This window comes from Nyctibius grandis (genome assembly GCF_013368605.1).
Source record: "Nyctibius grandis isolate bNycGra1 chromosome W unlocalized genomic scaffold, bNycGra1.pri SUPER_W_unloc_2, whole genome shotgun sequence".
Lineage (NCBI taxonomy): Eukaryota > Metazoa > Chordata > Aves > Nyctibiiformes > Nyctibiidae > Nyctibius > Nyctibius grandis.
In genome coordinates this window covers 5,630,292-5,654,580 of record NW_027167473.1, presented here as the reverse complement: position 1 = coordinate 5,654,580, position 24,289 = coordinate 5,630,292, and the positions used below count along the sequence as shown (strand labels likewise).

Genomic DNA, 24,289 nt, shown 5'->3' with positions numbered 1-24,289 from the left:
AGACTGCACTAAGGTCACCTCTGAGCCTCCTCTTCTCCAGGCTAAACACCCCCAGCTCCCTCAGCCGTTCCTCGTAGCTCAGACCCTCCAGACCCTTCACCAGCTTGGTCGCCCTCCTTTGGACTCGCTCCAACACCTCAACATCTCTCTGGAAGTGCGGGGCCCACAACTGGACACAGGATTCAAGGTGCGGCCTCACCAGTGCCCAGTACAGAGGGACCATCACTTCCCCACACCGGCTGGCTACACTATTGCTAAGAGAGGCCAGGATGCCATTGGCCTTCTTGGCCACCTGGGCACACTGCTGGCTCATGTTTAGCCGCCTGTCCATCAGCACCCCCAGGGCTCTTTCCACCGGGCCGCTCTCTAACCACTCTTCCCCCAGCCTGGAGCGCTGCAGGGGGTTGTTGTGGCCCAAGTGTAAGACCCAGCACTTGTTCTTGTTGAACCTCACGCCGTTGGTCTCGGCCCATCTATCCAACCTGTCCAGATCCCTCAGTAGGGCCTTCCTACCCTCCAGCAGATCGACACTCCCACCCAGCTTGGTGTCATCTGCAAATTTGCTGAGGGTGCACTCAATCCACACTAACTGTCTGGGCACTTGTTCAAGACCACGCTTCATTTTTGATGGCTTAAATATACACTGTCTACCTACCAGGCTCAGACTAGATGTCCATCCTCACCTTTTCTCCTGTGGTAGCCATAACCTCATGTTACCAGTCCATAGGATAATTGTTCTGGCATGTTCCAAGTTTCTACCATATCTTGAAGCCTCAAAAAAATCCCTGGAAGAGGTGATTTTAAGATGTAACTGGGATTCATCTTCTCGAAGCTTAAGCTCTGAACTGACCTGCCTGGACCAGGAGTGCACTGAAGGATAGAGGTGATGGGTGGCCCAGCGAGCAGCTCGTGCTGCAGAAGATGTGATTATGGTGAGGGCATGAATCTCAATTACTGCAGGAGCCACACGTTCCCCTTATGCACAACCGGGTGAATTATTACACCTGAATCTCCAACTCCCATTTTTCTCCCCTATTTTTTACTGGTGTCACATTGTCACGGGGTTTGTATGGCCAATATTTCATCCTTCCCTAGATGGCAGAGACACAAAACATCTCCTAAGCCACCTAGGTCAGTACCAGCTTGTTCTGTACAATATGCTTTATTGTGCTTTGTTCAGCCAAGTTTTAATTAACTGAAGAAATATGACTTTCCTCCACCGAAGGCTTACAGGAGATTATTCCATCACCTCCAAGTTTTTGCTCTGGGGAAGGACACATGCATTAGCCAATGAGACTTGGCCTTTCCCCTCACTGCAGTCCTTTTGTTCCGTAATTCATCGGTGATTTGAAACTAAGAACCTGCTGCCAATAAAAACCTGAATCGAAACTCTTTGTGTCACAGTATGTATCTCTCCAGGCAGGTCAGAAACAGGGTCATTTCCACCCACAACCTCTGTTTTGAGGAAATTCAGGATTTTTCCTGTTGTGCTATATTTAAGATTGATTGTTTAATTTTTATTGCCCTATTTTTCCCCCCACTTTCAGTGCAGAAATGGTTTGCTTGGGGCAACTTGGGTGAGATTCACCAGTGTAGACATTTAGAAGTTAAACAGCAAAACCAAATCCACCAGCTTCACATTTTTTAATCAATGGACAGTAACAAGCACCTTCAAGTGGCAAGTCCTCCGATGTCTTAGGATAAGATGAACGATTAAGTTCATTTCTGGGCCCTGCACTTCAAGAAAATGTTGAGGTGTTGGAGTGAGTGCAGAGGAGGGCGACCAAGCTGGGGAAGGGTCTGGAGGGTCTGAGCTACGAGGAATGGCTGAGGGAGCTGGGGGTGTTTAGCCTGGAGAAGAGGAGGCTCAGAGGTGACCTTAGTGCAGTCTACAACTACCTGAAGGGAGGTTGTAGTGGAGTGGGAGTCGGCCTCTTCTCCCAGGCAACCAGCGCTAGGACAAGAGGACACAGCCTCAAGCTTGGTCAGGGGAGGGTCAGGTTGGACATTAGGAAGCATTTCTTCTCAGCAAGGGTCATTAGCCATTGGAAGGGGCTGCCCAGGGAGGTGGTGGAGTCCCCATCTCTGGAGGGGTTTAAGACAAGACTGGCCATGGCACCTAGTGCCATGGTCTAGTTGCCATGGTGGTGTCAGGGCAATGGTTGGACTCGATGAGCCCAGAGGGCTCTTCCAACCTGATTCATTCTGTGATTTATCATTCTTGTGCACAAACTATGATTAAACTTCACTTTCTCATGGCCAGTCTTTCATAGTAGTATAATAATACTATGAATTAATAGTAAGATAATAGTATAATAATTTTCACTGCTTTAAATGCATCAAGCCCAGCTCTGTTTCAAACCCATTGACTCCACTTCTAATTTGTCATAAAAACTAAATAAAGCTTTGTGCTTTACCCTGCTGCCCTTTTATAGCCTTTCAGGGGAATCCTAAAGATATTTTCCCTGTAATTTTCTATAGACTGTTTTTTTTTTTCTTTAAAATATATGAAAATTATCTGGAGAAACAGTTTTTACTGGAAGACTTTTGGAGACAGACTGTCTGGAGAGGATAACATCCTCCCAAAGGTTAGCAAGTGAGCAGGACTATCTGTGGTCCTCAGCTGTGCAGGTGCAGGGCTGTGGAGTCAGAAAGTCTGGCAGCATCACCAGGACCAGACAAATCCTTTTTCTTTTTCCTTTAAATCAATGGAATTGATCCTTTCCTGTGTCTGAATTATACTTGGTGATATAAACAAGAGAGCTGTGCATGGCAGACTGATTTTTCAAGGCTCACCACAGCAGGGATACTTATTCTCCATGGTTGACCTGAAGCCTGGGGATATTCTCCACTCACCAGCATTGAGTGACACCTCCAAACCCAACAGATTGAGCCCCAAAATGCAGTTCAGCCCCAGACCTCACGTCTCCACAGCATGAACTGTTCCATTTGTGAACCTACTTCCTCTGCTGCGCCGAGGAGCGCCTGGTGCAGATGACGGCCACCACCACCACCACCACCACGGTGATGACGCCGACGGTGACGACGATGATGACAAGGAGGTTGCTGTTCTTCTGGGGCGTGACGCTGCCGTGGGGAGGGTGCATCTGCCCAATGGGAGGCTCTGAAAGAAGACAGACGACGAGGGGATGGTTAGGGCTGGATTTGCTCCCCTCCCTCTTTAGGAGTCACCCATAAAATCAAACACATGAAGCCTGTCAGGTGGCATTGAGTCCTCTGAAGAAGCAGACAGAAGGTGCAGATGGGTGTCATTAAGAGCCGAAATTTTCATTTCAGTCGTACAGCAAACAGGAAAATATTTAAGCAGTAACAACTTTGAATTTCTGGGTTTAGTAATTTGATGTTGGGAGTCAATAACTCCCAAGTGGACACCAGCGATGAGGGGCGTTCCTCAGAGGTCGGTGTTGGGACCGGTCCTAACATCTTTGTTGGCAACGTGGACAGTGGGATTGAGTGCGCCCTAAGCAAGTTTGGGATGACACCAAGCTGTGTGGTGTGGTGACACGCTGGAGGGAAGGGATGGCATCCAGAGGGACCTGGACAGGCTGGAGAGCTGGGCCTGTGCGAACTGCATGGTGTTCAACAAGGCCAAGTGCAAGGTCCTGCATGGGGGTCGGGGCAATCCCAAGCACAAACACAGGCTGGGCGGAGAATGGATTGAGACCAGCCCTGAGGAGAAGGACCTGGGGGTGATGGGTGATGAGAAGCTCACCATGAGCCGGCAACGTGCGCTCGCAGCCCAGAAAGCCACCCGTGTCCTGGGCTGCATCCCCAGCAGCGTGGCCAGCAGGGCGAGGGAGGGGATTCTGCCCCTCTGCTCCGCTCTCGGGAGACCCCCCCTGCAGTGCTGTGTCCAGCTCTGGGGCCCCCAACAGAAGAAGGACATGGAGCTGTTGGAACAAGTCCAGAGGAGGCCACGAAGATGATCAGAGGGCTGGAGCCCCTCTGCTATGGAGACAGGCTGAGAGAGTTGGGGCTGTTCAGCCTGGAGAAGAGAAGGCTCCGGGGACACCTTCTAGCACCTTCCAGTGCCTGCAGGGGCTACAGGAAAGCTGGAGAGGGGCTTTTTACAAGGGCATGGAGTGACAGGATGAGGGGGAACGGTTTTAAAGTGAAAGAGGGGAGATTGAGATGAGATCTGAGGAAGAAATTCTTTGCTGTGAGGGTGGTGAGACCCTGGAACAGGTTGCCCAGAGAAGCTGTGGCTGCCCCCTCCCTGGCAGTGTTCAAGGCCAGGTTGGACGGGGCTTGGTGCAACCTGGTCTGGTGGAAGGTGTCCCTGCCCATGGCAGAGGGGTTGGAACAGCTCAGATAACTCTGCCCTACAAAACAGCGAGCGTGCGACCTGTGGGCACGTTGAGTGGACTCCAAGCCATGAGAGAGAGGAATGAGAGAGCAATAAAGAGAAGAAAAGCAAAACCAAAACCACACTTAATAATGGAGTATGGTTGGATGGAGCCTGTATTTACCGTTCAGACTGCTCCGGTCAATCAGGTTGGTGTCCACCGACCAGTACGAGCCATCCCCGTGACGACCTGTTGGTAGAAAAATGCATCAGACACGGCAAAGTCAAGTGTGTTGCTTGATAGCACCTGTCTGACAACGTTTAAACCATTAAACAGTGGGGGAAAAAGTCATCTCATGTGCTGGGGAAAATCTGTTCGTCTTCTCCTCTGCTTTATTTTCTCCTATTTATCAGCTTTGGGCTAAATAGCCATGATGGTACGTCCACGTTTCTACCAAGACCAGCCTCTCTGGTTCCTCATGTCCAATGGGAGAGTTGCAAAGGTTGGTATAGTCCCACCCAAGCTCATCTTCATCTCTACTGGTATGGGAGTGAGCAAAGTCCATGGCAGAAGTGGGTTGGGTTAGAAGCTGCTTCTGGCAAAGACCAAGCTTATACCAAGCTCTTGGTATGGACCTACTGCACTATAGCAAAGCCCAAAATGTGGCCACCTCATTCCTCCAGAGCTAATTATTGTCCATTTAAGTCAAATGAACCTTCCCAGGTGGCACAGTCTGAGCTGATACCAGTAGTGCTCTGCTGGGATATGGGTCATGGAGAAGACATCTTCCCCCGAGGTGTGCAGAGGCTGCTGGATAGGTTCATCGACACCCACTCTGTAAGATCCCTGGGCACTATTTTTTTTGCCTCTGCCATCCCTTAGGTCAAATAACACCTGAGGGTGGGTTTTGGTTGGTGAATCACAGAATCAACCAGGTTGGAAGAGACCTCTGGGATCATCGAGTCCAACTGTTGCCCTGACACCACCATGGCAACTGGACCATGGCACTAAGTGCCATGGCCAGGCTTTTCTTAAACCCCTCCAGAGATGGGGACTCCACCACCTCCCTGGGCAGCCCCTTCCAATGGCTAATGACCCTTGCTGAGAAGAAATGCTTCCTAATGGCCAACCTGAACCTCCCCTGGCCAAGCTTGAGGCTGTGTCCTCTTGTCCTAGCGCTAGTTGCCTGGGAGAAGAGGCCGACTCCCACTCCACTACAACCTCCCTTCAGGTAGTTGTAGACTGCACTAAGGTCACCTCTGAGCCTCTTCTTCTCCAGGGCTGATTATGTGAAGGGATTATGTAAAAAATGCTGAAAATTTAGTGCAGGGCAGGGCATTACGAGGGATTATTCCAGATGATTTCTGCACCGTCTGCATCAGATCTTGTGGCAGATTAGCAAATAACCCCACATTTTCTCACGTTCCTGCAGTTGTTACTGCTGTGAACCGTTAAACAACTGCCACATTCCTCTCCAGAGGCACTTGTATTTCTGTGGATCGCAAAGAAATTCACCTGCATAAATTTATCTACTGATTTGGAAAGTATTTTTGTGATGAATAGCCCTAAATAAATGGAAGATGATTATCATCAGAAGAGCCTTCAATGTAATCATCTTTTCAATCAGCATAATTGCACAACTTGAGCCCAAGAAAGGGAAGTTGCAAAACATTTAGCTCTAAAACCAGGCAAAATAGAGATAAATGTAAGATATATAATTCTGTTTACCAAGGTGATACTCTGAAGCAGTCCTACTCACAGGACTACACCGCAGCGGGTGAGTATCTTGTGACCCCAGGGATATATTGTGCTTAGGAAACTGGGTATCTCCATGCTAAATGTTACTGGTTTTTATATTTAAGCCACACTGAAACATCTTAGTGGTAGCCTAATACACTGGGAAATTTAATCAGGATACTGGAGACTTCAAAAAATTAACCCTGCGTGCCCAACTCTGAAGTTTAGTACTTATTTAATTAATGTAAGAGCACTTTTCAAGGCATTATACATGATATTTTCATTGTAAAAGTATTTGTGTAAACAGCTGCCCAGTTCATTTCTGGTTCTTATACAGTGACTGGCACTGGGAGAATTTATCTGACCCATTCTCTGACCCATTTCACGGGAGGTACATTCTCAGAAAACAACTGAACAACCAAATGTGTTGAAATTTCCTAAGATCACAGAATCAACCAGGTTGGAAGAGCCCTCTGGGATCATCGAGTCCAACCATTGCCCTGACACCACCATGGCAACTAGACCATGGCACTAAGTGCCATGGCCAGGCTTTTCTTAAACCCCTCTAGAGATGGGGACTCCACCACCTCCCTGGACAGCCCGTTCCAATGGCTAATGACCCTTGCTGAGAAGAAATGCTTCCTAATGTCCAACCTGAACCTCCGCTGGCCAAGCTTGAGGCTGTGTCCTCTTGTCCTATCCCTAGTTGCCTGGGAGAAGAGGCCATGAAACCTTCAAAGTTCTCCCCAAACTCTCCTCTCCTCCCCATCTCTTTATTTTTTTTGCACTGTCCCTTCTAGATGACCCCACATCTGGGATCTCCAAGGCTCCATCTCCTCATACCAGGGTCTCTGCCCAAACCCCCTCGCATATCCCACACCCTCCAACAGTGCTTTGCTGCCACCTAAGTGGATTTTGCTTCCTGAACTCATGAGCTGGCATTAGAGACAGATGACCTACCAGAGTTAATTCATGTCACTCAATAAGAATTGCATTTGTGGCAGAGATGGCCCTAAAGGCCTTCTCCAAAGCACAGAGTAATTTAAAAGGCTCCGACTGACTTCAGTAGGATGATTAAAGAATTAGCTTGGATGACTTTGAAGGCAAAGGAGCTTTTAGAAACGTTGACTTTGTTTGTCTTAATGTTTGTGCTTGGAGTACAGACCTGGCCTCATGCACTTGTCTCCAACAGTTACCTAAAGATCAAGTAAACGCAAGCGAAGACCACAGAGTTTGTCTTACTGGAATTCATAGAATCATGGAATAGTTTGGGTTGGAAGGGACCTTAAAGACCATTTAGTTCCAACTAGTCAAATCCTAGTGAAGAAACATGCTCTGGGTAACCTCCAGGGATGCTCCAGGTTGAAGTCAAACCTATGAAAGGGCCTAGAGTTGACTTTGACCTTCTAAATAACGCTTTCTTGTCTTCCCTAGGAATTATCTGTTGTAGGTTAACTCAAGTCACTAAATTGGGGTGTGATAAGGTACCTAGTGAAGAAATACGCTCTAGGTAACCTCCAGGGATGCTTCAGGTTGAAGTCAAACCTATGAAAGGGCCTAGAGTTGACTTTGACCTTCTAAATAACGCTTTCTTGTCTTCCCTAGGAATTACCTATTGTAGGTTAACTCAACTCACTAAATCGGGGTGTGATAAGGTACCTAGTGAAGAAATACGCTCTAGGTAACCTCCAGGGATGCTCCAGGTTGAAGTCAAACCTATGAAAGGGCCTAGAGTTGACTTTGACCTTCTAAATAACGCTTTCTTGTCTTCCCTAGGAACTATCTATTGTAGGTTAACTCAACTCACTAAATCGGGGTGTGATAAGGTACCTAGTGAAGAAATACGCTCTGGGTAACCTCCAGGGATGCTCCAGGTTGAAGTCAAACCTATGAAAGGGTCTAGAGTTGACTTTGACCTTCTAAATAACGCTTTCTTGTCTTCCCTAGGAATTATCTATTGTAGGTTAACTCAACTCACTGAATCAGGATGTGATGGTGGTTAACTCAACCATGGTGGCGATGAGGTTTAACTCAACTCACTGAATCGGGATGGCTCCACTCTTAAGTGGAGCCAGGGATTTAAGGTTTACACCTCACTTTGCCTTTTCAACTAGTGTGAAGTGAGAGTTCAAATCCAAATAAACCTCCCCAAGATCAGGTCTGAGGTGTCCAAAATGTCACCGTGACTGTTTCCTTGGGCAGATGTCACAGAAATACAATAATTGAAAGAAATAATTAGGAATAAAGAGGTCTGAAGTAAAAAAAAAAAGGGAAAAAATATCCTACAAGTATTCGGAAGGAGATGGGAGCAGAGGAACTGTGACTAATCATATATTCATATTTGGAAAACGTAATGATAATGCCTTGAAAAGTTGACTACACTTTGCTATTATTAAACAGGAGCTGCTGCTTTGAGGGAAAAGATGATTTATGCTTTCTCACCGTGAGGCTTTTGAACTTTCATCTATAACCCACAAAAAGGTGCAAGAGGAGCCTGGAAATTACGCTGAGCTTAATTATACTTAATGTGAATTATTCAGAAGTGCAGCAGAGAGACGGAAAATTTATTTCATACAAAGCAGCTTGACATTTTAATTGGTCCTTCAGCAAAGAGACAAAACAATTTCCTCTCCCGAAAATTTCCATCTTCCCCATCAAAGCAGCAGCCTCAGCCGAGCAGAACTTCATTAACGAGATTAATTATCGCGCCAGCGCCTGCCTCCTCAGGTGTGCAGCCCAGGTGAACGGCGCGGCCCCCTCCCCGGCACGCCCCCGGGGCACCCTACCTTGGTCGTTAGCCATTTTGTCAGGGTGCTCAACTGCAAGAAAAAGACAACATCGTTAGAGGCTGTCAGCTCCCGGCACGCACGATGACACGTCACATCAACGATGGAGCTGCTGTCCCGCGCCGTGGGCAGGAGGGACAGGATGAGTTTTACCATTCCCTTTTTCAGAGAGATCCTGGAGAACTGAGAGGACAAACGCAGAATCATAGAACCACAGAATATCTTGAGTTGGAAGGGACCCAGAAGGATCATTGATTCCAACTCCCTGCTCCTCACAGGAATACCTAAAATGAAGCCATATGGCCAGGAGTGTTGTCCAGACACTCCTTGAACTCTGAACACAGGTTGAACCATAGAATCACAGAATCAATCAGGTTAGAAGAGACCTCTGGGATCATCGACTCCAACCATTGCCCTGACACCACCATGGCAACTAGACCATGGCACTAAGTGCCATGGCCAGGCTTTTCTTAAACCCCTCCAGAGATGGTGACTCCACCACCTCCCTGGGCAGCCCCTTCCAATGGCTAATGACCCTTGCTGAGAAGAAAGCTTCCTAATGTCCAACCTGAACCTCCCCTGGCCAAGCTTGAGGCTATGTCCTCTTGTCCTATCGCTGGTTAGCCGCGAGAAGAGACCGACCTCCACCTCACCACAACCTCCTTTCAGGTAGTTGTAGAGGGCGATAAGGTCTCCCCTCAGCCTCCTCTTCTCCAGGCTAAACACCCCCAGCTCCCTCAGCTGTTCCTCGGAGCTCAGACCCTCCAGACCCTTCACCAGCTTGGTCGTCCTCCTCTGGACTCGCTCCAACACCTCAACATCTCTCTTGAAGTGCAGGGCCCACAACTGGACACAGGATTCAAGGTGCGGCCTCACCTGTGCCCAGGACAGAGGGACCATCACTTCCCTAGACCGGCTGGCTACACTATTCCTAAGAGAGGCCAGGATGCCATTGGGCTTCTTGGCCACCTGGGCACACTGCTGCCTCATGTTTAGCTGCCTGTCCATCAGCACCCCCAGGGCTCTTTCCACCGGGCCGCTTTCTAACCACTCTTCCCCCAGCCTGGAGCGCTGCAGGGGGTTGTTGTGGCCCAAGTGTAAGACCCGGCACTTGTTCTTGTTGAACCTCATGCCGTTGGTCTCGGCCCATCTATCCAGCCTGTCCAGATCCCTCTGTAGGGCCTTCCTACCCTCCACCAGAGGGCAACCATGCCTTATATCAGATATTTTCACCAAGTTCTTCCAAATGTGAAACCTTTACCGTAGCATTTTTTCATTCTCTTGTTCTTTTTCGGGATGATCTGGGAAGTTTAATTAAGCAAGAAGGGAAAGAGAGAGAGACACTGCTGCTGTCAATAATTACAATCAATTATACCTACAAGTTGAAAGCTCAGTCTGACTTATCATATCAGCTTTTACAAAGGGGATAAAGCTATTTACATGTTTTTGCATAATAACCATAAAAGATAGTGTGAGCTGAAGTGCAGCAGACAAGACTGCAAAATTCAGTAGATACATTAAAAGCTCCCCTGCACAGCTACAACTCCTGACTATTTATGATACGGCTGAGGGAATTAAACTTTCCTCGGATTCATAAGCGTCGTGGAGCATTAACCAGTCCTCTGCTTCATAAATTATGCAAGAATCTTAAGTATAGGAAATTGAGGGGGGAAAAAAGTAGTGATCACAGAATCACAGAATCATCAACCAGGTTGGAAGAGACCTCAGGGATCATTGAGTCCAACCGTTGCCCTGACACCACCATGGCAACTAGACCAGGGCACTAAGTGCCATGTCCAGTCTTGTCTTAAACACCTTCAGAGATGATGACTCCACCACCTCCCTGGGCAGCCCCTTCCAATGGCTAATGACCCTTGCTGAGAAGAAATGCTTCCTAAAAATTATAAGTGGATTAATGAAAAATGGATTAATAAATCCATTTATTATTTAATCTAAAAAGAATAAATGGATTAATGAAAAGACGAAACCTTGCTCGTGCCTGCGGTGCCCTTCGCCCAAGCACTGATGCCACTTGGATGCTGCCCTGGCACGGTCCCAGGGCTCCACGTTTGGTACCAGTGATGAACTGGGATGAGCTGTTGATAACCACGCCGCCGAGGTGGCATTAGAGGGCACTGCGGTGCCAGAAATGCTGCCCCACACCATCCCTGCCTAAAGCTGGGGGTAAAGGGGGAGACTGGCATCATCTGTGATTTCAGGGCTCCCTATCTGTCTGTCACTGGTTCATTCATTCCCTCTTCACTTGTCACGTTTCATTGGGCAGTTGCAAATAAATCGCAGACTCGTTATTGACTTCTGCAACTTAATGAATTTCTGGAAATTTCTACGCCATAAAATTAATGTAACATTGAGAGCTGGAATTTCACTTCGGGGGAAATCTGTGACAACATCCTGCAAAATACCCATAGTATTTAGGCACTCCCTGCTTCTCTTCCATATATACATATATATTTACACATAATATTTACTGATGTCATCCAGACTCAGTAAAGAGTAAGAAAAATCTTAGTAACGACCTCAAATTTTGGCCCAAATTATATGACAAAAAAAGAAGGTGGGATGTTCAATCCCATTTTCTCCTATTCCAGCTCCCTGAGACTGTGTGTCACAGATTCTTCATGCTTTAAGTGATAAATTTAACCAGGCAGAGCATAAAAAAAGCAGCTCCTCAACTGATGCAACCTGTTGTAGAGTGATTGAAGTTCCCAGCGTAACGACAATTTACATAAGCTGAGGATTTGCCCATTTGCCTGTGTATTATCATCACCGGAGCTGAGGTGGAAGGAATATAAACTCACTGCTCCGTGGTAGTGGTATTTACTACTGAACATATCTCTTTCTCACAGATCACTACGTTTTCATTAGGAAAGGGAAGTCGCTACAAATACTCACATCGCAATTACAACGTGAGTAACGGCGTGGTTTCCTTGGAGGAGCTTTATGTGCTATAATACGAGACGGTGGGTGACTTAGTGCATCTTTGATGCTTGTTTAGTTCCTCGTGGTTTCAAACTCCCTCTGATCAGGACATAGATTTGCCATCACGTTACCATATGGCACACACGCATCTTCTGCTAATAATCGTTAAGGGCAGGAAACCAACATTTTTTTCATAATTTACAAGGCACTCAAGACTTGAGAAAGTCGTTTCACCTCAAGTGGAGGGATAGATTTGTCAAAACCCCAGTAGAATAGTATTGAACATGACATTTAGGGTGGATATCATTAAGTATTCATGGCAGGGTATTAGACACAGTCCTTGTAGGCTATTACAAGACGTAACAAATGTATAAATTCATCTTTTTGGTATCTGTTGACGCTGTCTGATCTAGAATTCATTTCCCAAATGAGTTTTACGGTACTTTGTGTAAACATTACAAAGTAGGTGCTATCAAGTGCATTAATCTTTTGCTTTAGTCACATATCTGGGTCTCCATATCTTCTCACATCTTGTTAGTCTGTGGTTATTGTATTTTGATGCCTCGACTCATTTTAAACTCAGTCTAATAGACTAATTCTGCTTGGCACAGATTGCGAGCGTGAAATTAAGTTGGCACCATCCGCTTGATAGAGATGAAGCGCCCTCAAAGTGCTATCGCTTCGTATTTCATGGCAGCAGAGAATGAATAATCAGGATCTTACAAATAATTCATTCCAAGTGAAACATGACTTGGACAAGGAAGTCCTGCAAACCTGGTCAGGCGGAGATAAGCTCCAAACAAATTCATACGTTATTTCATTTTTTTTTTCTGACTCTTTCTAATTCATGAAAACTGTTGTAGGAGGTTTTTGCTCCCAATAGCATGTTTTGGAGACCCTGATACCAGTGAAGGAAGAAGGGCAAGCACTCTGCCAGTGCTGCTGAGGACACGGCCTCATTCATTGAAATCACAGAATCAACCAGGTTGGAAGAGCCCTCTGGGATCATCGAGTCCAACCATTGCCCTGACACCACCATGGCAACTAGACCAGGGCACTAAGTGCCATGTCCAGGCTTTTCTTCAACCCCTCCAGAGATGGGGACTCCACCACCTCCCTGGGCAGCCCCTGCCAATGGCTAATGACCCTTGCTGAGAAGAAATGCTTCCTAATGGCCAACCTGACCCTCCCCTGGCCAAGCTTGAGGCTGTGTCCTCTTGTCCTATCGCTAGTTGCCTGGGAGAAGAGGCTGACTCCCACTCCACTACAACCTCCCTTCAGGTCGTTGTAGACTGCACTAAGGTCACCTCTGAGCCTCTTCTCCAGGCTAAACACCCCCAGCTCCGTCAGCCCTTCCTCGTAGGTCAGACCCTCCAGACCCTTCACCAGCTTGGTCGCCCTCCTCTGGACTTGCTCCAACACCTCAACATCTTTCTTGAAGTGCGGGGCCCACAACTGGACACAGTATTCAAGGTGCGGCCTCACCAGTGGGATGATCACTTCCCTAGACCAGCTGGCTACACTATTCCTTAATCCTTCCTTGATGGCTGAAAATGGAGGTTCCCCTCCTTCCCTCAGAGGCAGCAGAAAAAATTGCTGTTCACATGAAGGTTTCCTGGAAGACAAACACAAATACAAGCTCTTGCCAAAGAAACAAAATTCCCCCAAAGGGAGCGATGTGGGGTCGCGTGTCACCCCTTCTCTGCAGTCATTTTGCTTGGCTTTTCTACAGCTGTGACTTAGCCTCAAGCTTGGCCAGGGGAGGTTCAGGTTGGCCATTAGGAAGCATTTCTTCTCAGCAAGGGTCATTAGCCATTGGAAGGGGCTGCCCAGGGAGGTGGTGGAGTCACCATCTCTGGAGGGGTTTAAGAAAAGGCTGGAGATGGCACTTAGTGCCATGGTCTAGTTGCCATGGTGGTGTCAGGGCAATGGTTGGACTCGATGATCCCAGAGGGCTCTTCCAACCCAATTGATTCTAATTCTGATTCTGTGACAACTTAATTCTCAGATAACTTCATTTCAATTACCTTCTGCCAAGGTGTTATTTTTATATACCAATCCCTGGCTTTTCTCTAGAGAAGACACAGCCATAACGTGCTCTCTCACATGCCATGCTTCTTCCCTGGAATAGGTTTGCTGTTTACGTCGAGTTTTTCATTAATTACACGTCTTTTTAAAACTAATTTCATACCTTTGTGCAAACGAATGAGTGACAGTTAAAATAGAAGGAGCAGAGTTGTTGGAAGCACCCTGCTTCCCACTCATGGTATTACTGCTTGCATCTTCATAACTAATAATTTCTGGGTAGATTGTGTCAGGTCTTCACACAGACAGGCAGCAGGGAAGAGAGAAGAGGAACATCTCTCCATGTTAATTTGAAATTAAGTCTGATACAAGTGTGGTCCTTTGCTCTCATAAACACATTGGTGCTGAAATACCAGCCCCAAAAAATGGGTGTCCCTGTTTTGCCTACTCCTCCTCACTGGTCACTAAGGGAGAGGGAGCAGGTATTGATGAGTCTGTTGTTAATAACAGGGACTGAAAAATATCTGGAACAACTTTCCCCACGCAAAATCAAGCTGCATCTCAGTCTGCTGAGACTTTTAATCATAATTTTGCATGCCTGCTCTGCTGATGGGAGTGCGTCATTACAGGTTCCTACAGTCACCGGAGGATCCAAAATGAAGAGGGACCTCCCCAGAGAAATCCAGTCAGATCCAATTAGCTTTATTACTGATGGCAGAAAGTTTGGTGGTGGTAGAGTGCTTTCCCCCAGCTGATTAAATTTCAAAATATACTTACTGCCTCATTATGGGGTTTATTTTTGTCAACTACTGTACGGAGCATTTGGCTTTTATCTCTCAATAATAGTTTCAAGGAGTAGGATCTCTTCTGGCTGACATGGAATTAATTGCAAAGCTCCCACAGAGGCTTTAGAAAATTCTATCATTAATATCCAGATGACACAGATTCAAACCTTTCAGCGTCCGGAAGAAAACAGGATCGGAGAGGGGTCCAACTCCCTTGGCGTTGCGGGCTTGGATTCGGAAGTAGTAGACGGTGTCCAGGTTGAGGTCCACGATCTGGTGGGTGAGCCGGTCGCCGCTGATGGATTCCATAATCCAGTCATCAATGGGAGCATTCTTGTCCAAAGTATAGAAGAGGATGTAAGCTGGATAAACACAGTCTCTCAGTTAGTGCTGCAATCAAATTGTAACGTGCGTGTCATGAAAAATGCGTATAAAAAATCAGATTTCTTAAAATTCAGGGGGTTTTAGGGTTGATCACGGGCAGGTCTGTGATCAAAATAGCTTTGAGGAATGTTATGACAATACACATTTGTCTATTTTTAGAACCAACCCACAATTACAGTATTCACTGTAAGAAATATGGGAAGCCACGCAATATTTCTCAGCAACTATAGGAGAAAGTATTTTGGGGAAAAGAATGAAGAATTAAAAATTGCAGTAACTCAGAATTTTGCTGACTGAGAGTACTCAACAACTACTTACCACTCAATAAAACTGAAAACTTTTAGAACTTAGAGAGTAGAAGCACCAGTTTTAGGAAATAATAATAGTTTGTAGGAATTATCTTGCCAGCGGATGAAATTTTGGGAAGAAGAAAAAAGACTGTAAGAAAGGCTGATATATAAATCATGAAAATATATATATATATGTTTCTCAAATTAACATTAAAGCACTTGCTCACGCATTTGTAGGGATGAAGATTTGGTCGTTAGGGACATTTCTACTCTCCACAAGGAATTGTTTCTTCTCCTTGATACTTATAAGGAATATTTGACCACGTATGTAGTAAAAAATCCCTATGAGAGTCATTCTTCAGCCAAGAACGAAGTTCATGTGTGGATGTTCAGGGGCAGAGGTGACCTTAGTGCAGTCTACAACTACCTGAAGGGATGTTGTAGTGGAGTAGGATTTGGCCTCTTCTCCCAGGCAACTCACGATAGGACAAGAGGACACAGCCTCAAGCTTGGCCAGGGGAGGGTCAGGTTGGCCATCAGGAAGCATTTCTTCTCAGCAAGGGTCATTAGCCATTGGAAGGGGCTGCCCAGGGAGGTGGTAGAGTCCCCATCTCTGGAGGGGTTGAAGAAAAGACTGGAGATGGCACTTAGTGCCATGGTCTAGTTGCCATGGTGGTGTCAGGGCAATGGTTGGACTCGATGAGCCCAGAGGGCTCTTCCAACCTGATTGATTGACTGACTGACCCAGTCAGCTCTGAATACTGCTGTTGGTGGAAAAAGTCTATAAAACCTGCTACCACGGAGTCATTTCAAGCCTTGGAAGCCAGGAACGCTTTTATTTTGTCTTTTAGCCACTGGGGAATCAGGACCATTAGCATCATTTCAGCGTGTTGTCCATCAGAACGATCATTTCTTCTCTCTAATGGCTAAATTAGGTTAGTGTAAAACTATTTCATCCAAACATCCTCCTTTCGGACACGGTCACGGATTGTAAAGCGCTGCTGATAACGTAGAGTGAAATTACACACCGTTACGCACGTGTAACCTAAGAGTTGTTATTGCTCAGCGATGCCTGCACGGAAATACAACCTTATTTTATGGGTAACATAAAGTGGATACTTCCCTGGTGTAACTCCCAACAGCTCATCTGATGGCAGCCCAACTGTTAAAACCCAACCCAACTCTTCACTGCTCATGGCTCACACGGGATGTCACTCCGAAGCGTTCTTCCTCTCCCATTTATATTTCCCAGTGCTTCAGCAGCGTGTTGCTGGGGCTTCTAGCAGTAATGGTGACGTAGGCACACTTTCTCCCACGTGTAAGTATGTTGTAGAACTCGTCTAACCCAACTGCTTGTAGTAACGTGACGATAATGTGCATGTTTTTGAAGACGAGCGATATTTCTCCTAATAATTATACGCCTCTGAGATGTCTATGAGCAGACTAAAATGATCATTTAAATGCAGAATCTCAGCTAGAACTCTACTACTCAAACTAAATTAACATTAAAGGTTTGTAATGGGTTTCTTAATTAGACACTAAGGTTATATGCAATATTTTGGAAAATAAAATCTGTCATTTTGAAGCATCTCTTCAGTTCAGTTCTTGTCACTCAATATTAGTTTTTTTTTTTTTTCCTGTGTACACTCAGCAAATTTGCTGATGACACCAAACTGGGAGGGCTGGCTGGTACACCAGAAGGCTGTGCTGCCATTCAGCGAGACCTGGACAGGCTGGAGAGCTGGGTGGAGAGGAACCTCATGAAGTTCAACAAAGGCAAGTGTAGAGTCCTGCACCTTGGGAGGAATAACCCCATGCACTGGTACAGGTTGGGGGCTGATCTACTGGAGAGCAGCTCTGCAGAGAAGGACCTGGGTGTTCTGGTGGACAAGTTCACCATGAGCCAGCAATGTGCCCTTGGGGCCAAAGGCCAATGGTGTCCTGGGGTGCATTAGGAAGAGTGTGGCCAACAGGTCAAGGGAGGTTCTCCTTCCCCTCTACATGGCCCTGGTGAGGCCACATCTGGAGTAACTGTGTGCAGTTCTGAGCCCCCCAGTTCAAGAAAGGTAAGGAATTACTGGAGAGAGTCCAGTGAACGGCTACAAAGATGACCAAAGGACTGGAGTATCTCTCATGAGGAGAAGCTGAGGGAGCTGGGGCTGTTCAGCCTGGAGAAGAGAAGACTGAGAGGGGATCTTATCAACACTTACAAATACCTTAGGGGTGGGTGTCAAGAGGAGGGGGCCAGACTCTTCTCAGTGGTGCCCAGTGACAGGACAAGGGGCAATGGGCACAAGCTGAAACATGGGAAGTTCCATCTGAAGATGAGGAGGAACTTCTTTCTTTTGAGGGTGGCAGAGCCCTGGCACAGGCTGCCCAGGGAGGGTGGGGAGTCTCCTTCTCTGGAGATATTCAAAACCTGCCTGGATGCAACCCTGTGCAACATGCTCTAGGTGACCCTGCTTTGGCAGGGGGTTGGGCTGGATGATCTCCAGAGGTCCCTTCCAACCCTTAACCATTCTGGGATTCTGCGAAGTTTAGACCAAGTTGGCTGATAAAAGTAAAAGAAAATAAAATAACGTGAGATCAAATAACATTCTAGAAAAAATCCAGAGATGTTTCCACAGAAAATAGGGAATGAAAGCAGCAAATGACCAGGACAGTACAATAAAAAGGAGAATACAGGATAATGTAAGCATTTACCAGTAATTTTTCCATTGGCTTCCAACGGCGGCTGCCAGCTGACAACGACGGCCCGGGGCTTCCCTTCCCGTGTAATGACTGTCAAATCCTTGGGAGCAGAGGTTGGAGCTGAAAATCATAATTGAAAAGAGAAGTTAGTCACCTTCTTCTGAACTCCTTACACACCATAGCAGGCATGAACTACTCCGGAGGCATTTATCACTTGCTTAGATCCTTTCAAATGCTTCTTCAGATGCACTGCAAACATGCAACATATGAGTTGTCTAGAAGTGATATTTTATAGTGGCAACTGTACAAAAAACTGCCCATGGATATGTTGGGAGGGCTGGATAGCTCTTCTCCTCCTACCTTTAATATTGGTCTTCACAGTTAAGTAACCACCGAGGTATCCAAAAACATCTAATATCCTCTGGGAGCCCTATAATAATATTGTGGCTTCTCTGTTAGGAACATTTGTAGGTATGTATGAGTATAAAACAAATATAATTGTGTATATTTATTAAATACATGCTCAGCTTGGGGCATTTTAGACAGAGAATTCTTAGCTTCTCTGTTTCCACTGTATTAAAGATGGAAGGTTGGATTACTTGGGTTTGATCCAGGCTGTCGATGACTTAGAGTGTATAAATAGCATAACAGCATGGAGACCACAGTGTACGAGCATCCCATCATCTGTGTCCTACCCATATGGCCACTAAATAACTTTCTTCACGTTCAAAAAACAGCTCCAAAATCACTTTAGGAGGTAAAGTTTTAAGAATCTGTTGGATCACGTTGAGCTAAACCAGCCTGAACTGGAGGTGGTGGAGTCACCATCTCTGGAGGGGTTTAAGAAAAGCCTGGACATGGCACTTAGTGCCATGGTCTAGTTGCCATGGTGGTGTCAGGGCAATGGTTGGACTCGATGATCCCAGAGGTCTCTTCTAACCTGGTTGATTCTGTGATTCTGTGATCTAAACCACAGACACAAATCTTCAGGGTGATGAACATTCAATGATCTTAACCAACAAGGAGGAAGGGAAGAGCCAGCTGCTCTGGTCATGAGGAACTGATCCCTTTGAAACAACACCGAGCAGATGGTCTCATGGTATTTATATCAGTTGAACTTGTCAAAAGTGGGATTCAGAAAGCAACCAAGAATCAGAATCAACCAGGTTGGAAGAGACCTCTGGGATCATCGAGCTCCATCAAGCTCAGATAATTGCATTGCAATCACATGGGAAAATCTAAGGACGCATATATTCCCTCTTATTTTCACTTTGTTAATTAACTGGCCTGTACTGTGGTTTTCATTTTAAAAAAAATCCCCAACAAATCAATATCTACCAGCAGACTTCATTTGGTATCTGCTGGTAGAAAGCAATTTGTAAGGGCACCTAGAGTGTTTTCAAGGTCACCAGTCACCCTTAGGAAAATATAGCGTGTACTACATTGGTACCCAAATGCGTATATTGCTACTTACAAGAGATGAAGAAGAAAAATATTTCAATATCTATGGACAAGGGGCTATATCAAGATTTATAGACAATCGTAAAAAAAATGTACATTTAATGGAAGAGTCCACCCCACCCTGGAAGAGTCCAGCCCACCCTGGAAGAGTCCAGCCCACCCTGACCTATGAGGAACGGCTGAGGGAGCTGGGGGTGTTTAGCCTGAAGAAGAGGAGGCTCAGAGGTGACCTTATTGCAGTCTACAACTACCTGAAGGGAGGGTGTAGCACAGTGGGAGTCGGCCTCTTCTCCCAGGCAACTAGCACTAGGACAAGAGGACACAGCCTCAAGCTTGGCCAGGGGAGGTTCAGGTTGGCCATTAGGAAGCATTTCTTCTCAGCAAGGGTCATTAGCCATTGGAAGGGGCTGCCCAGGGAGGTGGTGGAGTCCCCATCTCTGGAGGGGTTGAAGAAAAGCCTGGCCATGGCACTTAGTGCCATGGTCTAGTTGCCATGGTGGTGTCAGGGCAATGGTTGGACTCAATGATCCCAGAGGGCTCTTCCAACCTGATTGATTCTGTGATTCTGTAATAATTTATTCTAAAAGAAATGCAAATTTCATGGAAGAGCCCACCCTTTTTTAAAGACAGCCTAGGGATCAGGATACATCTACGGGATAACTAGAAGCCCAGGCACACCGTTTCCCTACTGTGGTTAACTGAAGGCACACAAGAGAAAAAGAAACAATTATGTTTTGGAGAGGATGTCCTTATCTGCAGAGATCACTACGTCTCCATCCCTTTTCAAATATTTTTATCCCACTGAAGTAGGGTTACATATAATATGTATCTGGCAGCCGTTATCAAAACTGCATTTAATCCCCTTCAGAATCTGGAGTACGTTTCAGGTCACAGCTCCCTGCTTGGAAAACACCACTCAACCACTTGAGAAGAGCGGCTAAATTAAGCCTTCAATGCGTGTTTGTTTATTAGAAGCATATTGTTAATATTAACAATGGCTGCTCGCTGGAAATGTAACACATGTATAAAAACACTGAGCACAGAGGAGATGCCTCACCAACTGTCAGCGGGGAATTTATATAAGTCAACGTTTTGCACAGGGTAGATAATTGTGTCTTTACAATAAATAATGGAGAAGCTGAAAAAACTGCTCACTTGACTCATATTTTTTCCTGTTTCTCTCTCTGTCTCTAATTTTGCACACGTGGTTTCAGTCGCTGTAACTCTGGCTGTAGGTCTTAGGTTGGGTATCAGGAAAAGTTTCTTCACCAAAAGGGTTGTCAAGCGTTGGAACAGGCTGCCCAGGGCAGTGGTGGAGTCCCCATCCCTGGAGGGATTTAAAAGCCGTGTAGATGTGGTGCTGAGGAACATGGTTTAGTGGTGGACATGGTTGGACTTGATGATCTTAAAGGTCCTTTCCAACCAAAACGATTCTTTGATTCTGTGATTCTGTTGGACTGATGCATCGTCACCAGCACAGTGCACAGCAAACAGCTAAAATGCATCCACATGAACAGACTTGGGAGTCAAGACCTTGAGTCAAGAAAGCCAAGACCTTGCGTCAAGAAGGATGTCCATTAGATAGAAGCAGCCACTGAGTCCTTTTTACTAAGTGGATAAGGAGTCATGAACTTCAGCCAAAACCACATAGAACTTCCTAAGTCAAAGTTTTAAAGTAGCAAAATCATTATCTAATAATCACAGACTGGTTTGGGTTGGAAGGGACCTTAAAGATCATCTAGTTCCAACCCCCCTGCCACAGGCAGGGACACTTTCCACCAGACCAGGTTGCTCCAAGCCCCATCCAACCTGGCCTTGAACACTGCCAGGGAGGGGGCAGCCACAGCTTCTCTGGGCAACCTGGGCCAGTGTCTCACCACCTTCACAGCAAAGAATTTCTTCCTAATATCTAATAAGAGAATAATTGTTCTCACCTGATCTTGAGTTTCTTTGAAAAGTGAAAATTACTTTAAATAATTAGCATTAAAAGTCACATATACGCATTATATTATGGGGCAAAGTATTACGCACACGTTCTACCATCTCCTAACTTCATGCAATGACACCAGAGCTCAGTAGAACGACTGCTCTGCTTTGCTACCCACGAAAAAAGTGAAGAAATACAATTAATTCTCTACATACACCATTGGTTTATGACGTTAGGATGAACTTGACCAAGCCTTTTGATGACAAATTAAAAAACCAAAGCAAACCTTTCCAGCAGCTCTTGCCGTACCTGCTTCGTAGGTGGTGGCGTGCGCGGTCATGCTCCACGTGCTGGACCGCCGCCCTTTGGTGACCATGACGGAGAACTCGTACATGGTGTTTGGCTTCAGCCCCATCACGGTGTGACTCAGAGCAGTTGTATCTGCTGACTGCAAAGAGATGAAGAGGAGAACGTCTTTAAAGCCACTCTTTTTGCTGGTGGCCAAGAAAACAGTTCCAATGGATTCTCTCTTCAAGCAAAATAGCTCTGTTGCTACTGCGTACCTCAACGGGAGTATTTTTAGTACCTTATTTATGATACTCAACTTGCTGCCTATAATTTAGGCAGTTAAATAAATTATTGTGATGCTTTCTCTTTCTCTTTTCCCAGACAATTTGCCATGCATTTGTTTTCAAATGTAAATTGGAAGCTACGTCCTTCATCTATGCCCATATGAGGCAAAAAAAAATAGGAACATTTCCATAACTTAAGCACTCATTTCCAGCCTCTTTGATGGCTTCATTCTAAAAAAAAATCAAATGTTTTTAATAGCTACTGGTTTTTAGTGGAGGCTCAGAAAGCACTTTTACCCCTAGAATGGTTCTAAGGCTTCCCAGTTCCTGGGGTTAACATATATTTATGATAGAGATATACACATGGACCTAAAGTTTACTGAGTAAGGGCAACATATATATGACTTTGAACAAGATGACTCCTTTGATGTTCGCGTTTGGGAAGCGGTTCGCAAGAAGACATCTCGCTGGCATGCATCAGTAATGCCATTCTGATGCTAATCATCAGATGATTTCACAGAATCACAGAATCAATGAGGTTGGAAGAGACCTTTGGGATCATCGAGTCCAACCATTGCCCTGACACCACCATGGCAACTAGACCAGGGCACTAAGTGCCATGGCCAGCCTTATCTTCAACACCTCCAGAGATGGGGACTCCACCACCTCCCTGGGCAGCCCCTTCCAATGGCTAATGACCCTTGCTGAGAAGAAATGCTTCCTAATGGCCAACCTGAACCTCCCCTGGCCAAGCTTGAGGCTGTGTCCTCTTGTCCTATTGCTAGTTGCCTGGGAGAAGAGGCCGACTCCCACTTCACTACAACGTCCCTTCAGGTAGTTGTAGACTGCACTAAGGTCACCTCTGGGCCTCCTCTTCTCTAGGCTAAACAAGTCCAGCTCCCTCAGCCATTGCTTGTAGGTCAGACCCTCTAGACCCTTCCCCAGCTTGGTCGCCCTCCTCTGGACTCGCTCCAACACCTCAATATGATCCTTCAGGCAAGCAAACCCAACTATTATGGTAGGGCACGGGAGGAAGGACATGCTCATCATGAGGAAGGCAGGTGTTATATGAGATGCAATATATAAGCTGACAATAGTGGGGAAAGGTAGCTCCACTGCTCAAAAACAAGCAAACAAAAAAGCTTAAAGGCTTGTTCCTTCCCACTCCCTGTCCCACCGTATCTGATTAAAATCAGATTAAAACCCAAAACTTTCAACGACTGGCATTTCCATCCAACTAAACACACAAGTTTTTAGGGAAGGTGTAGTTGCTCAGGCAAGGCTCCTCTTGATCGAAATGGGAATTTTGATTGAGGGAAGTTCATAAAAGCCAATTCAGAGTCTTTGCAAATAAAATATGAAGAGATTAAATAGCTCATAAATTCATAACATGTTAAAATTTCACCTTGTACTTAGCACTTGTCGAATAGCTCGTTCTCCATCGGACCGTGTAGAAGCGAACCTCCGTAGTCTTTTGGTTCTTTGGGACAGAGTTGTCTGCCCAGATGACCCTCACTGCATCATGCGTAAGTGCAACAGCCTGGACACCTACTGGTGGGAGCATGGGGGTGGAGATATCTGGGACTGAGGTAGGGAAATCATCAAGCAAAGGATAAAAATCAACTTCTAATGGATCAATGGGGTCTGGGTCCATACATCACCAAATGAGCATTCCAAAATAAACGAATAGGTAAGTCAAACAGAAAAAAAACCAAAACACAACACAAACAGCCACCAAGGGGCACACACCACGATGGGTTAAATGCATGGCATTAATGAGGAGGAGGAACATGAGGAGAACAGAAAGAGAGGCATTAATGCAAAATGAGAACGCATCAGTAACAGTTCAGTTACATCACTACAACAAAGCTCTTTTTCATGACTTAAGTACTTCCAGGCACGCTGTGTTTTCTTCACATGAGATGAAGTCAAGGCACAGTGTCTCTCCTGAAAATTATTTATATTTTCATAAAAAACTGAACCACTCAAATGATACATTATTGGAAACGCCTACAAAGTGGAGAGCGTGTCATCTTCCAACCTTCCGTTTCTACTCAGTTTAAATATCTCTGTCCTTGTTGAAGCACCCAGTCAGCTTCTGGCCTATCTTTTAAAACCATACTTACTGACTCGTTATTTACCAGTTGTGATTTTTCTAAATAGAGTTTCAAAATGCAGTGGGTGAAGTGCAGCAAAAGCACACTAAAGGTTGCTTGTTTTTTTTTTTTCCCCCTTAAAATAATGTGCTAATTATTCAAAGCATAAATGACACTAATATTTCCTCACTGACAGCTGCTACAGTTCACTCCACGTGCAATTCCAGCTCCTGGCACGCTTTGATCGCTCCCTGTTTTACGGGTTTTGTAATTCATTATTCAGAACTT

At 45.8% G+C, this 24,289-nt stretch overlaps 1 protein-coding gene across 1 annotated transcript in view; it reads right to left on the bottom strand.

The window, feature by feature from the left end:
• DCC (DCC netrin 1 receptor) overlaps positions 1–24,289 on the bottom strand; it is a 436,443-nt gene that overhangs the window by 19,935 nt on the left and 392,219 nt on the right. Inside the window, exons 17-23 of the mRNA XM_068424420.1 lie at positions 23,311–23,549; positions 21,643–21,781; positions 17,958–18,065; positions 14,748–14,942; positions 8,831–8,863; positions 4,491–4,556; positions 2,962–3,124 (exon numbers count right to left, since the gene is read on the bottom strand). Coding sequence (XP_068280521.1) covers positions 2,962–3,124; positions 4,491–4,556; positions 8,831–8,863; positions 14,748–14,942; positions 17,958–18,065; positions 21,643–21,781; positions 23,311–23,549 — 943 coding nt within the window. The remainder of the gene's footprint in view (positions 1–2,961; positions 3,125–4,490; positions 4,557–8,830; positions 8,864–14,747; positions 14,943–17,957; positions 18,066–21,642; positions 21,782–23,310; positions 23,550–24,289) is intronic.